Below are 15193 nucleotides of genomic sequence, written 5' to 3'. Positions count from 1 at the left end.
CTCCCGCGTGGGGCCCAGGGCCAGCGCCTGCGAGACCAGACCCAGCGCCCCTCGCCCCGCCCAGGAGAGTGAACGCCCGGAACGGGGGGGGGGGGGTGCGGGGACTCCCCGGTTCCCCGGGGAGACGGCCGGTCCTGGGGAGCCGCTGGCCGCTCCCAGCTCCCGGCCCCGCCCTCCCTGCGGGGCGCCCCCAGAGCCGCGCTCCGCCCCAGGGGGGAGTCCGGGGCGCTCTGAGCGCGGGAGGCGCACGTGCTCCCACTGGGCGCTCAGCTCCCCGCGCCCCGGACCTGAAGCTGCGGGCTGGGCGCTGGGGGTGCGGGGCCTGGCCCCCTGCTCGGCAGGGCCCACCGCCAGCGCCGACCACGCGGAGGGGGGTGGGGGGCGGGGGAGCCTCAAACTGGGAGCGGCGCTGCGCACCCCGCGGAACGGCCACCTTTTGTGCTCAGCTCCGCCCCTTCCCCGGAGCCGCGCGGCCTCCGTGGAGCCACAGCGCCACCCAGCGGCCACTCCCCGCGCGCCCCGCCTGGCGGAGGGCAGGGGGAGGGGAGAGCAGGGGGAGGGGGGAGGGGAGAGGCGGGTAGTTTCTTTTTGCCCGAAAGCAGGGGGTGCCCCTCCCTCGGGTCCCCTCACAGCACCTCCATCCTCGGGGTGTCCTTCCTGCGCCCCCGCCAGGCCCCTGGTGCGCCCTCCTGAAGGCAGGTGCCCCCGGCTCCACCCGCACTGCCCAGACCACGGCCTCAGCCCCGGCAACGCCACGCGGGGACGGGGTGCCCGAGCCCCCCGCGCTACAGCAGCTCCTGGCACAGGGGATGGGTTCCCCTGGGCTCCCACGGGCTTCCCTCCACCCGAGACCTGCCCCGCACCCACCCCCGCTGTCCCGGCGGGTGGAGGCCCTGCACCCCGGCCCTGCACCCCGGGCCGCCCGCCTTCCTCCCCCACGTGCGGCGGGCGCCTGGGGCCGGGATCCAGGATGAGACCCCTGGTGTCACAGCGGCCCGGCCTGGGATGCCGCCCCCAAAGGTTGGGGTGATGTTCCCGCGGGCACTGAGGGTACAAAAGGGCAGAGTGGAGCCCTCCCGGTGTGGCTCCGCAGATAGAGCGTCGGCCTGTGGACCAAAGGGTCCCAGGTTCGATTCCCGTCAAGGGCACGCACCTCCCGGCCCAGGTCCGGGGCACGTGGGAGGCAACCCATCCATGTGTCTCTCTCACATCAGTGTTTCTCTCTGTCTCTCCCTCTCCTTTCTACTCTCTCTCAAAATCAATGGAAAAAATGTCGAGTGAGGGTTGAAAAATAAGTAAAGAAAATGGGCAGAGCCGAGAGCTGTGGGGTCCCGAGAGCGGGGCCTGCCTCCCGCCCGCCCGCCCTCCTCCTTGGTGGCCCAGGGACCTCGCCGAGCACAGAGACTTCCTTACAAGAAAACAGTCTCACAAAGAAGAAACCAGCCCGGCTGCTGTGGCTCAATGGTTAGAGCGTCGGCCTGCGGACTGAAGGGTCCCGGGTTCAATTACGGTCAGGGCACAGGCCCCGGATGCAGGCTCATCCCCAGGAGGGGGCGTGCAGGAGGCAGCCGATCCAGGATTCTCTCTCGTCATTGGTGTTTCTCTCCCCTCTCCCTGCCTCTCTGACATCAATAAAACCCTATTTCAGGAGGAGACCAGCCCAGGAGACCCACGGGCCCTGGCAGAGCTGGCCCCTGGGTCCCCCGATTCCCGGCTCTTGCTCTCTCCGCGTCCTGCCTTGTCCAGAGGAGGTTTAGCAGGAGGTGGCCTCTCACTGGGCGCCCGCTGCCCCTCAGCCACATCCTCGGGTCCCCTCTGTCCTCTTCACCCCAGGTCCCTTCCCCAGCGCCCCCCACCCCGTGCTGGGAATTAACATTCAGAGGGAGCGCGGGCCATCTGCTCAGGCCCGTTTCCGTCAGCGACACGCTCAGAGCGGCCGGGCGCTCGTGACCGCCCACGGGGAGGACCCGGTCACGGCAGCGCCATCCCCGCCACCGGGATGGAGCCAGGGCGCCGCCTGCCGCGTCTCACCTCATGGGCTCCGCGGTGTACAGACTGGGCCTTCGGGACCACCAACTCCCGTCAGTGGGCGGGGGGTGGGGATCCCCGTCCTCACCCACTCCCGCCGGGGAGCCTGGGGAACCTCGTTTTTTAGGGGAGTCGCACCAGCTGGTGCTCACGTCGGGCTCTGACCGCCGGGCCACCCCATGCAGGGAGCAGTCGTCGGGAGCCGGCACGGCCGGTTTGTGGTGCAGCAAGAGCCCCTCCGTGACTATTAACGGGGGGCGTCCCTGTGACCGGGGTGCCGGCAGGAGAGCAGGAGGAGGAGAAGGGACAGCGACCGGGGGCCCCCCTCTCGTCCCCCTCGTCCCCCTCCTCCAGGCCGGGTTTCACCCTCGGGCGGGAGGGACGATGCTGAGGGAGAGATGAGAAAGGAAGTTGCTGGAAGTTCAATAACGTGTCCTCAGAGCTGGTCAGAGGCAAGCCCGACCCCAGGGCGGGCCTGACAGCAGGGGGTTCGCTCTCCACTTGACAGACGCTTACGCTTACGGGGCTGCTGTGCGCCAGGCACCGCGGTGGGCGCTGGGCATTGCAGTGAGCACGCTCCATCCGCCTTGATGGAGCGCGTGTTCTAGTGCAGGAGCAGAGGACACACACACACATATACACACACATACACACACATACACATATATATACACACACATATACATACACACACACATATACATACATACACACGTGCAGCTATAATTACAGGTACAGGCATGGGTATACAGTTATGGACGTGGCTATGGCCATAGGTATGGGATAAAGATACAGTGATTGGTACGGGTATGGGTGTGGATACGGATGTGACGGGTGTAGGTGTTGACGTCGACATGGGCGTGGACCACACGTGGACAGAGCAGGTGCGTGAGTCAGAGCGCAGGGGAGAGGGCGGGGAGGTCTGAGGCTGAGCCCTGGGAAGGGGGGTGACGGGACGGAGACCTGGGGAAGGAGCCCTAGAGGCCCTGAGGGGAGGAGCAGGTGACCCGTGGGGACGGCGCTGGGTGCTGCTCCTCGCCCGGACTGCAGGGGGCAGCAGAGTGCGGGCAGGAATGAGGCAGTGATGGGCAAGCAGCCCCGTGGCGCCCAGAGCTGCGGGGAGGGAGCGGGTGCGAGGTTTTAGGAGCACGTGGACAAGCACACACAGGGCCCGACCCTCGGGATGCCAGGTCCCAACCGGAACCTTCTGGAACCCTCAGCCACGCGCGGGGGAGCTCGGGCGATGGGGGAGCTCGGGCGATGGCGGCGGCAGCGGGGCCGGCGAGGCTGGCGCTCTGCCGCACGGAGCCTGGGGAGCCGGGAACGCACACAGGGGACCAGGGCCCGCCCCGGCTGTCAGAGGCAGACATCGCCCGCGGGGGCCTCCCTGGAGGCTCTCTGACCGGGCCGCATTCAGAACTCCGGGAGCAGGAGGTCGGCCCGGACACCCCGATCTCGTCCCCCACCCTCCCAGGGGGGCAGGCGTCTCCATAAAGGAACCTCGGCTGTTCTGGGGCGCAGCTCCGGGGAACCCTGCCCTGAGCTCTCTCCCGCCCCCTGGTGGGCACAGGATGGACCGGCTGGGAGGCCCCTGGGTTCCATTTTCATGAAACAAAATCGAGAAAAAGAGCCGAGCCCTAAGCGGGGGATGGAACCAAAGGCAATTGGTTACCCGTTTCCCATGGGATGATTTTTAAAGTCCGAGATCAGCCGGGGCACAGGCCCCAGGTCCGTGGGCGGCAAACCGCGGCTCGCGAGCCACATGCGCCTCTTGGGCCCCTTGAGTGTGGCTCTTCCACAAAATACCACGGCCTGGGCGAGTCTATGTTGAAGAAGTGGCGTTACAAGAAGTTTAAGTTTAAAAAATTTGGCTCTCAGGAGAAATTTCAGTCGTTGTGCTGTTGGTATTTGGCTCTGTTGACTAATGAGTTTGCCGACCACGGCCCCAGGGGAACCACACAGGCCCACGCTGGGTGCTCGGCATTGAGTTCGTGCCACGAGAACCTTGCAATCAGGTCGCTGATGACAATCACCCGTCGGAGCGTGGGACCGCGTGGGACGCGGGGCGCCAGCGCTGAGCCAGCAGGCGGGGCATTGGGGCAGGACGTGCAGATGGCGCTCGGCCGGGGAGCGCAGGCCCGCCCTCTTCACGCCTCAAATGTCCCTCCTGCCCCGGAGCCACCTGGAGGGCACCCTCGGACATCAACACGCGCGGCGACGACAGCGCAGGCGGGAGGCCACAGCGAGGTTATTCGCCGCGAGGGCAGGAAGGGGGCACCGAGGCTTGATTCCCGGGGCAGCACGCAAGCTGTTCGGGCCGTAAAGTCATGAACCCCAAGAACATAATTCGATGTCGCATCTTAAAGGATCCCGACACTGTGTATCAGCTTTAAAGGTATCTTCGGCTGAGATTACATTGCCATTTCTATGCACAGACAGCGAGTGTATACATTGCCTAGAGTTCTTTAGAAAAATAGGATGAGATCGTTAATGCTAAACGTTACTACAATTTAAGATTCCATAGCGTGAACCTGATAAGGCCTCAAACATAATTATTGGGGGGGGGGGGTTTAATATCTCAAGAAGACAATCATCCACCCATCTTAGACCTGGAAGAGATTTCAGGTGCTCGCCTGGTTCTGCTCACTCCTTAAGACACAAAAAGCATCATTCTCACATTGTTGATCAAGTTACTACTAATATTACCTGACTCACCCAAAGCCACCGAGCTAGTCGACGTCCTCGCCTCTCAGCCACTGTTTTCTAGCCAAACAGACCCCTACGCGGATTTCATGTGCAATCACATTCAAGTGCAAGACAACCTACTACCAAAGCCCCTCCCAGGCCCACGTGCTCAGGACGGGAGACAGACCGCACTGCGGAGGGGCAGACCGCCAGCGTCGCCGCGGCTTCCTGGCCCCACTGTTGTTGGTGAAGCCCCGCCCTCGGCTACGGGACCCCTGCGGGACACAGCGCGGTGACCCCATCGCTGCCCTGGCCACGTGCAGGCACCCGGCTCAGGGCAAAACACTCCCCGCCCCCAAAGCCAGGCCACGAGGGAGGGAGGGATGGGACCAAAACTAGCAGAACGTGATTCCATAATCCCAGAGAGGCCGCGTGCCTGCGCTCCGGGGACCTTGGGGTTGTGAGCCGCGGGCACAGGTGGACACCGGCCGTGTGAGTGCCCCCTGCCCACCAGACGGCTCCTGGGAGCCGGGACACGCAGACACGTCCTGTGGGAGTGCGTGGCTCCGGGATCCGGGGCTCGGTCCAGAGAATGGGGTGAGGCCAGGCTGGGAGGACATCCACGCCCACCACGTCAAGGCCTTGCTGGGGAGCAGGTGTGGGCGCGGCGGAGGCCGGGGCGGGACGCCGCTGGGCGGGGAGGGCTTCCTCGTTGCTTCTGCAGACCTCGGGCCTCGGACAAAACAGACCCGGAGGCCTTTGCTGGGATGGCACGAGCCCTGTTCCTAGAACAGGCGCGTGGGACTGGGCGGAAATCCCTCGTGGCTCTCAGGGAACGCGGCCGTCTCCACCCTGACAGGCCCGTCGGCCGGAAGCCAGAACGGTAAGTAGGGGACACGGAGAGGTCTGTGCCCGATGCTCGGCGGCACACCGTGCTGGGAAGCGTACGCCCCGCCTGGGCTTCGAGGTGGCCGGGTGGCCAGGCGCGAGTCACGGCAGCTGAGGACAGTGATCGCGGACGAGGCTGAGCACCGCCTGCAGGACCCTCTCCCTGGAGGGGCTGGCGTCCACCGCGTGGCAGCCCGGGTTCTCCATCCGCTCGTAGGAGACCTCCACCCTGCGGACGGGAAGAGCGAACGGGGTTGGCACACGTGGCCACTCGGCTCTCCGGGCACGCGGCGCTGTCCCACCCGCTGTGCCACCCGCAGCCTGAAGCAAGGTCCCCGTGGGGTTCCCACCGCCTCCCCTGGCGCTAGCTCCCCCACGGGCCATGCTTGAGACACTGTGTTTAGTGCCTGAGAGGGCCCGGCCCGCGTGGCCCAGGGGCCAAGTGCCGACCTAGGAACCAGGAGGTCACAGTTCAATTCCCGGTCAGGGCACAGGCCCGGGTTGTGGGCTCGATGCCCAGTGTGGGGCGCGAGGAGGCAGCCGATCCATGGTTCTCCCTCATCATCATCATCTCTCTCTCTCCCTTCCCCTCTGAAATCAATAAAAATATGTATTTTTAAAAATGCCTGATAGGTTAGGAGTGATGCTCAGCAGCCAGCATTTGTGAGTCCCTACTGTCCGCCACACAGTAGGGTTCTGCGTGAGCCTTCCCTCCTCATACCCAGTGACCTTGGGGAGGACCCACCGGCACCCCCATTTTGCAGACCAAGCAGCAGAGGCTCGGAGCTTAGGTCATAGGCCCAATGACAGCCGTCTCCGCAGTCTGAGCCCTGGAGGGTTTCCGACGAGCCAGAGGTCACACAAGCCAGAGGTCGTCAGCGTGCACACTGCCTTCTCCCCGGAGCGTCCCGGCGCCCCCGCCCGGCGAGGGCGCGACACCTACTTCTGCCGGAAGACGCTGTTGGCCTCCAGCTCCTCCTCCTCCCGGGTCCTCTCCGGGCCCCGGCCTTGGATCCGCCTCAACCTCTCCTCGGGGCTCACGGTGAGCAGCACCACCAGGTCGGGTCTGAGCAGGTCCTTCGGCCACTGGTATATGGGGTGGTGGGCCGGCGGCAGGTGCTGGACGGCCCCGCTCACCTCGGTGGCGATGGCGTAGGCGGCCGTGCTGTGCCAGTACCTGGGGAGCCAAGGGAGGTGAGCTCCCGTCTGCAGGAGGAATCGCGGTGGCCGGGCACCGGCCACAGGGATGGCTCTGCTCCAGCCTCCCGAGCACGGCGCCAATTAAACAAACAAACCTGCACCTCACGCTGAAAGTATTTATAAAACATGGAGAACAGCCGGCCCGGGCGGCGAGGCTCAGGGGCTGAGCGGCGGTCTATAAACCAGGAGGTCACAGTTTGATTCCTGGTCAGGGCACAGGCGGGGGTGCAGGCTCGATCCCCAGTGTGGGGTGTGCAGGAGGCAGCCGATCCATGATTCTCTCTCATCACTGATGCTCCTCTCTCTCTCTCTCTCTCTCTCTCTCTCTCTCCCTTCTCCTCTGAAATCAATAAACACATATTTTTAAAAAAAGAGTAAAATGCACAACCACAGTAAGGATGCGGTGGGCTCCCCGCAGACCCGGCGACTCAGCGGGAACTGCATGCAGGGCGGGAGTTCGCTATCGCATCATCCCGATCCGTCTCCTTCTAGGGGTTTATCCGTCTCCGGCGTGCTCTACGTACAGCGTGTCCCAGGAAGCGTACAGACTTTCACAGCGGAGAGCACAGTTTCGGAAAGGAAACGCGTCCTCATAAACATGCCTTCAGAATGACGCACAGTGTGCGCATACATGTTGGGGACACGCTGTGTTTATCACCCTCTCCTGCCACCGTGTGCTTGCTCCATGACAGCAGGGCACCGACGGGAAAACAGTCTTTGGCACCGGGCAGGTGGCCGGTACACGCCTGCCGACTCAGCCAACGCGCCGGCAAACGGCCGAAGTGGCGGATGGATGAAGGAGACGGTGGCCACTGTCCCCATGAGGCAGCTCAGGACCGGGGCAGGTGGCATCGTTTCTCTCACACCTGCGTTTCTCAGCAGGAAGTTGGGATGACGCTCCGTGCCCGCCCAGCTTTAGGACAACGTATGTAGCCTTCTGAGCGCCATGCCAGGTGGCGATGCAGTAATTCATGCATCACAGACGCTATTCCGGTGACTATCGTGACACAGTTTCCCTTAACAAACACAAGTGTGTACTCACACATGCACACACACGCACACACACGTCAGGAAGGCCATGCCGCCCTCCTCTCACCCACCTGTCCACCACCACGGGGGCCCGGGCGGACGCCTGGGCGATCTCGGAAGCCACGATGTAGTTGCCCAGAGAGTAGAAGGCTCTCCTGACGATGGCGGGCTCGTCGTCGAAGGTCTGCCGCCACTGGCTGACGCAGGCGGGCGGCGACTTCAGCAGCGCGGCCTGGAGGGCGTCGGCCACCGCCCGGGTCACGGTGGTTTTGCCTGCGGGGCACACAGCACGTCTCAGCCCCCACCACGGTCACTCCCAGGCGTCACTCTCCACGCGGGAGCAAAGGGTTCCTCCCACGGTCCCTCAGCGCAGCGGGTGAAGTCGTGCGGTGCTGTAGAGCCGGCGAGTCAGACTCACGGCCCGCAGGCCGCATGCCTCCTTCCTTCGGCCTGGGTTAGCCTTTGAGTTTGACACGCTCGCGTCACAGACACGCAGGCCCGTGGGAACCTGGGATCCGCTCTTTGGTGTTGGAATACCGGGACAGGAACCCAGCTGGCCCTCTTGTTGACAAGCGCTGGTGTGGAGGCCGGATCGGCTCTGCTCACGCCTCCTGACCTGCCAGCTGCCCCGGGAAAGGGCCCTCCAGCCGCCACACCAGTGACACCATTGTCCCCGAGAACAGCCTTGTCGCCTGGCGGCCGGCGTGGCTCAGCAGCTGAGCGTTGACCCAGGAATGAAGAGGTCACCGGTTCGATTCCCGGTCAGGGCACCTGCCCCGGTTGTGGGCTGGATCCCCAGGGGGGCTGTGCAGGAGGCAGCCGATCGATGGCTTCCTCTCTCATTGATGTTTCTGTCTCCCTCCCTCTCCCTTTCTCTCTCTCTAAAGAAAATAACAGTAATAATAACAGCCGTGTCCGGGGCCTCTCCTCTGCCCTCGGCCGCACCTCTGCTTTCACTCCCACGTGGCGGCTCCCGAGGCTTCCTCCGCCTCCCGCCGTCCAGGGGCCTCTGGGCACCTGGGTTCCTGACCACACCCCCGTGGGTGCCGATTCTCGGTGGTGAGGACCCATCCGGCCTTCCTCGCCGGCCCAGCCCCTCTCTGGGCCAAACACCTCTCCCCCCTCCCCGCCAACCCCCCCCCAGCTCTCCCTGACCGTCTCCGACCCCCTGGCCAACCCACCCAGGCTGCACCCACTGCCCTCGGTGCTCCTGAGGCTCAATGCCCCAGCCCCAGGCCGCCCACCGAAGGGCTTTGGCGTCTCAGCGTCGCACCCCCAGCTCCCTCGGCACCGCCTGAGGCTCCTGAGGCCCAGCGGACTCTGCGGTTCTCTCGGGCAAGACCTCACCAGCACCCCACGGCCACACCCCACGGGAGCGTCCCTCACCTGTGGCGTCCAGGCCTTCCACGACAATGACCGGGAACAGGCCTCTGTGCAGCCGCCCGGGGCACTGGTCCACCAGCTCCAGCACGGCCCGGGCCGCGGGCAGGAAGGGCGTGCACTGCAAACAGCACAGCGTCAGCGTCGGGGGAGGGTCGGGGGAGGGTCAGGGGAGGGTCGGGGGGGGGTCGAGGGGCCTCAGCTCAGCCCAGAGCAGTCGGAGCCCGCAGGCAGCGATGGCGGCTGGCGCCACCCGGTTCACGGTGTGCGGACCCGGAGGGCGGGGTGGCGGCAGCTACGGTCAGGGTCCCGCCTCCCGCGGAGGAAGGACAGGAGTGACACCCCACTACGGACCAGCGTCCCCCAGCGATGTGGGAACTCCAGGCCCCGCCTGGGAAGCGCGTCCAGGCCCCTGGAGGGCCGGCTGCACCCATGCGGGCTCTGAAGAGAGCAGTGCCCCCCCCCCCCCCCCCCCGCCTCTCCATCGCTCCTGGGCGAAGCCCCGCCCTGCGGGTGGGAATGAAGGGCGCTCTGGCACCTCGGGGCTCAGGAGCCAGGGTTCTCGGGGACCCAGCCGAGCCAGGGCCTGGGGGGACCAGGGGCGCCCCGGGCGGCCACACTGTGGGCCCGGATTCCTTTTACAAGCTGATGGGGAGCGCGGAATCAGGCGGAGCAGAGCGGGGTGTGACAGGGGTCCAGAGAGCGGACTCTGGGTCACCCCACTGCAGCCCCCACCCGGCAGCTCTGGGCGGAGGCGTGTGCTTGGCTGAGCCGGGCACCTGACAGCTCGGTCACGGGTGGTCCTGGCGTTCCCCCTGCGGCTAAGGAAACAGATGCAAAAACATTTAAGAAACGTGCTGAGCCCAGCCGGCATGGCTCAGGGGCTGAGCGTCGACCCAGGAACCAGGAGGTCAGGGTTCGATTCCCGGTCAGGTCACAGGCCCGGGTTGGGGGGTCAATCCCCAGTGTGGGGCGTGCAGGAGGCAGCCGATCCATGATTCTCTCTCATCATCGATGTTTCTCTCTCCCTCTCCCTTCCGCTCTGAAATCAATAAAAATAATAAAAAATAATACAATAAATTTAAAAAGAAAGTGAAGTGACACAGGCCCTCAATGCCAGAGTCTGGATTTCACCCCAAGCGGCCGGGCCTGCACCTGTCCCCGGGGCTACCCCATCAGCTTGTCAGATGAATCCGGGCCCACAGTGTGGCCTCCTGGGGCGCCCCTGGACCCCAGGCCCTGGCTCGGCTGAGTCCCTGAGAACCCTGGGTCCTGAGGGGCCCAGTGCTCCCTTCACTCCCACCCGCAGGGCGGGGTTTCACCCAGGAGCGATGGAGAGGGGAGCCGGCAGCCCAGTGGCCCAAGCAGGCGGCCTGTTTCAGTCTCCAGTACTTACACCCCCAGAGGCCTGCCTTTCTCCACCCCCTCCTCCGGGGGGTGAGACCCTGAGCTGACGTCATCTCCGCACCCCCGGCTCCTGTCCTGTCCTGTGTCCAGCTCTGTGCCAGGGCCAGGTGTCCCACATCGGGGTGGGCGGTCCTAGCGGCTGGCATCTCCAAAGGGCCACGGGGTCTGGACAGAGCCAGGCAGGCAGGCCGCCTCCGCGACCCCAGAGTGAACCAAGGACCCGGCCAGAGGGGCCTTGCCGGCAGCCCCGCCCCACGCCCTGCCCGCTCCTCGGACCCGGGGCTCCATCCCGCGGGCTGGGAAGGGCGGCCACTTACCGCCTCCAACACGGCGCGCGCGGCCTCCCGGTGGGGGAAGACCCCCGAGCTGGGCAGGTCGGGCACCACGGGGTGCAGCGCGGGCTCCGGGGCGGGCACCACGCGCTCGGGGTCCACCTGCCGCCACTCGCGGCCGCCTCGCAGCTCCCACGGGCGCTGCCACAGCCGGTGGCTCTCGTCGCCCACGAACTCGCCCAGGCTCGGGCGCGGGGCCTCCAGGCACGAGTCCAGCAGCGCCAGCAGCGCGCGCCGCGTGTCGGGGCTGTCGTCGGGGTCGCGCAGCAGCACCCCCCGCTGCAGGCCGCCCGCCCCGCCGCCCGGGCAGTAGCGCAGCATCCGGCGCAGCTGGCAGCGCCCGAGGGGCCCGCGGCGCAGCTGCGGGAGGAGGCGCTGGAGCAGCCGCGCGGCGCGCACCCGGGCGGCGCAGTCCCTGCCCGGCGCCACCGGCACGCAGAGCGCGTAGCTGCGGCCCGGGGGGCCCAGGAGCGCGGCGGCGCGCGGGTCGGGGGCCGGGGCGGGGGCGGCGGCGCCCGCGGTGCCCACGGCGAAGTGCGCCAGGCTGCAGCCCGGGAGCTCGAGCGCGAAGCAGCTGGGCTGCGCCATGGCCCCCGCGCGCGCCGGGCTCTGCGGCCGGGCCAGGAGCGCGAGCAGGCGGCCGGCCGGGGCCATGGGCGGCTCCCGGTCCAAGTCCCCGCGCTTAGGAAGCCGGGCGCGGTCGGGGCGCCGCCAGGAAACCGAAAGCGAAGCGGCCACAGAAGCGGGCGGGGGGGGGGGGGGGCGAAGTCCGCGCCAACGGGCCGGGTGTGGGGGAAAGGCCGCGGTCCCCCGGGCCCCTGGTTCCCCCCGCGCCACCCCAGGACCCGCCTTCCGCGCGGGCTCCGCAGGCGGCGCCGGGCGGGACTGCGCCTGCGCGGAGCTCCTAGCGCAGGTGGCCCTGGCCGACGTGAGTCCATCTGTCCCTCTGTCCTCACGGGCCCTGCGGACGCCTTACCCCAGGGACCTGCAGGCCCTGCAACCTTTTCCGGACCTGGACCCCCCGCCCTGGCCACCCATCCGCCCTGGCTCAGACCCAGTCCCCCCCCCCCCCCCCCCCAGGCCTTGGCGCTTTCCCTCTTCTGCTGCGGACTCTCCAGCTGGGACCCCAGCTGTGCGCCTCCGAAGGGCCTGTCACCCTGCGGAACCCCAGAGGGAAGTGGGGGGGGGGGTCCACCACGGACTGTGTGCATGCACCAGGATGCATCACCCGTGGACACAGACAATGGGGGGAAGGGGTGGGGTTGGGGACAGGAGCAGGCTGGAAGAGGCCAGTGGGGGGTGGCGAGGAAGACCTATGTAATACTTTCAACAATAAAGGTTAAAAATAAATAGCCTGGCACACACCAAGCCCGTGCCCGGGGCGCTGCCACAGGGACCCACGGGGACCCACGGGGACCCACAGGGACCCACAGGGACCCACAGTGTTTACGGTCCGGAAAGGCCCCTTGCGCCATTGCTGCCTCATCCACGCAACGACGTGGGTGTTTCCTTCCTGTGTGGGCTCATTCGCTGATCTTCACAAAGGATCTGGCTGACGAAGCCAAAAAAAATTCCCTGGGGGAAAATCTGGACCGCTTAGCATTAGATCGAGGTGCAAAGCAGAAGATAAACTGAGAACAAGTAAGCTTTGCCGTGGGAACGTGTTGATTGACGGTGGCGTGATGTTTGACGAGAAAGGAAACTTCTGACACAGCTCGTCTGGAGATGCGGTGGGAGTGGGGCGAGCAGACGGGAGTGGCTCGGAGGGGACGGGGCGCAGAGCCTCGAGAGCCGTCCGTGTGTTCCCTGCGAGCGAGACGCTCAGGGGGCCGAGCCACTTGCCGTGCACAGCACAGGTGAACATAAGAAAGGAACCCGCTCCTTGAAAATACTTTTACTGATTTCAGCGAGGAAGGGAGAAGGAGAGGTAGACACATCCATGATGACAGAGGATCACTGATGGGCTGCCTCCTGCACGCCCCCTGCTGGGGATCAAGCCCGCAACCCTGCAACCCTGCCCTGGAATTGAGTGGTCGATACTCAACCACTGAGCCACGCCAGCCCGGCTCCTCTGTGTCCTGCATCCTCCTGGGAGCCTTTCCGGACTCTTCCACGCCCCCCCTCCCCCACCTGTTCTTAATTCAGGCTTTCTCTCCATTTCCACCCACCTCCTCCCTACAGGGCACGTGAAGGTCATGACAGGGCCGTGTCTGAGCTCATCAGGGTGACCTGGTGTGGAACACGGAAGACACAACGTCCTCATCATGAAGGAGAACCATGTCTCCAGCCCAGGGCCCTCGGTCCCGGGGCCGACGCTCTGTCCACGGAGCCAAACCAGCCAGGACCCTGGGAAGGGTCTGGACCCTTGCTGGTCCCTTCCCTTACGCCTCACCTGCGCCTGAAGCCTGGCCACCCGGTCCGATCGCTGTGCGCAGACGGCCAGACGGGACGGGCAGCCGTGCACAGCTGGGGTCCCGAGAGGAGGTGCCCGCGGCGTCCCTGACCAGCGGTCTCTCTCCCGTGTCCCTGCAGCTCACTGCCAGGGGGGACAGCGGCCTGTGGGACCCCAGGGGGCGAAGGCTCAGAAGCCGGTGCCGGCCCCGCCCGACTGTGATGGGGGCCCGGCTTCCCTTCCCTGGAACGAGCCCCACCTGGGAGTGCCAGCCGCTTCCACGTCACGTGAGCTCTCGCAGCCAATCAGCAAACAGGAGGGTCACCTGGACACACACCCTCACACGCACGGGAATGAAATGAAAATGTGAAGGAATAGAACTGTTACTGTGGAGCTCATTGGGGTTCTTTCATTTCATTAAACACACACACACACTTACACACACACACACACACACACACACTCACACACACACACACACACACTCACACACACACTCACACACACACACACACACTCACACACACACACACACTCACACACACACTCACACACACACACACACACTCACACACACACTTCACACACACTCACACACACAATTACACACACATACACACACTCACACATACACACACTCACACACACACTTACATGTCTGTAAATGAGCAACATTACACTCATCACACGGGTTGAATCACAGCCAGCCGGCAGGGGCAGGCAGGCCGAAGCGGGAACACCGCGCTGCAGAGCACGCCCAGGAAGGTGGCTGCCCGTTCCTACACATCGGCCATGAAAACGCAGAAAACCCCACAGGAAACGGGCGGGGACCTGCGCAGGCGCGTCACGGGAGAGAACACCCGGTTGTCAGCACGTTGAAGGTCCTCAGAGGCCGGGGAACGAATTGAGAGGAGAGACCGTGACCCACCCCTGGGGAGGCTGGGGGGAACCAGGCAAACAGCGTTCGGGGCAGCACGGGGGGCAGGGGTGCGGGCACAGGCCTCCCACGGTTCCGGGAGAGATGGGTGCGGGGAGGGTCCCGGATCTGTGTGCCCAGGGGAGCACCCGTCTCCCTGCGAGCCAGGGCCCACTCCGGTTCGTGCACGCACACGATGTTGACCCAAAGGCGTGAACGGCACCGCCTCAGAGCCCTCCTCCGTCGAGCAGTGACTGAGCGGAGGCGGGTCCCAGGCCGGTGCGGGTCCCAGGCCGGTGCGGGTCCCAGGCCGGTGCGGGGAGCTGTGAGCAGGACAGGTTGCTCTGGCTCCGAGTAAGGGACTTGGCTGTGGATGCCGACTGACGGGGCTGTGCAGCCTGGGAGCCGCTGTGCGGTCGGTCTCGGCGTGAAAAGCAGGCACGCCGCCCTGGCCTGCTGCTCGCGGTTAGAGCGCCGACTGCGCTCGGAATGACCTCGGGTTCGATTCCCGGGCAAGGGCACGGGTCTCGGTTGCAGGCTTGGGGGGCGGGGGGGAGGGGGGAGGCAACCAATCGATGTGTCTCTCTCACATCCATGTGTCCCTCCCCCGCCCCCCCCATCTCTCCCTCTTTCCTTCCCTCCCTCCCACTCTTTCTAAAAGTCAATGGAGGAAATATCCTCAGGCGAGGATTAAATGATAATTAATAATAATAATAAATAAATGAGTGAGAGCAGGCAAATGTAGGGTGCGGCTGGAGAAAACAGGACAGGGTCATCCTGGCGGCTGAGGGAGGCCCTGGCCTGGGAGGAGGTCGTGGAGAGGTCAAGGTCGGGGTAAAGTGTTTTTGTTGCTGTGTGTGTGTTTTTTAACAAGATGGTGGTGGCTGAGGAGCGGTCACTCTGTGGGGAGTTCGCTGTGCTGTGCATTCGCGACTC

The 15193-nt window shown here is 65.3% G+C and overlaps 1 protein-coding gene across 1 annotated transcript; it reads right to left on the bottom strand.

Moving 5' to 3' along the window:
* Nucleotides 1-4411: 4411 nt before the first annotated feature.
* On the bottom strand, nucleotides 4412-11951 carry CMPK2 (cytidine/uridine monophosphate kinase 2). The gene is made up of 5 exons (XM_079800878.1): nucleotides 10935-11951; nucleotides 9217-9331; nucleotides 7902-8103; nucleotides 6545-6778; nucleotides 4412-5830 (listed from the first exon to the last, which is right to left on the bottom strand). Exons 1-5 carry the CDS (start codon nucleotides 11601-11603, stop codon nucleotides 5704-5706), a joined length of 1347 nt encoding a protein of 448 aa, XP_079657004.1. The 5' UTR covers nucleotides 11604-11951; the 3' UTR covers nucleotides 4412-5703.
* Between the last annotated feature and the right edge of the window lie 3242 nt (nucleotides 11952-15193).

Source organism: Cnephaeus nilssonii, assembly GCF_951640355.1.
Source record: "Cnephaeus nilssonii genome assembly, contig: SCAFFOLD_224, whole genome shotgun sequence".
In the NCBI taxonomy this organism is placed as follows: domain Eukaryota; kingdom Metazoa; phylum Chordata; class Mammalia; order Chiroptera; family Vespertilionidae; genus Cnephaeus; species Cnephaeus nilssonii.
This window is presented reverse-complemented; position numbering and strand designations above follow the sequence as displayed.

Excerpts from the sequence above, each read along its gene's own strand:
- CMPK2 (XM_079800878.1), bottom strand. The coding sequence starts at position 11,603 with ATGGCCCCGGCCGGCCGCCTGCTCGCGCTCCTGGCCCGGCCGCAGAGC. Across the intron at positions 6,779-7,901 it reads GCCCCCGTGGTGGTGGACAG|GTACTGGCACAGCACGGCCG; the intron begins GTGGGTGAGAGG and ends TTGGCTCCCCAG. Across the intron at positions 5,831-6,544 it reads AACAGCGTCTTCCGGCAGAA|GGTGGAGGTCTCCTACGAGC; the intron begins GTAGGTGTCGCG and ends TCCCGTCCGCAG.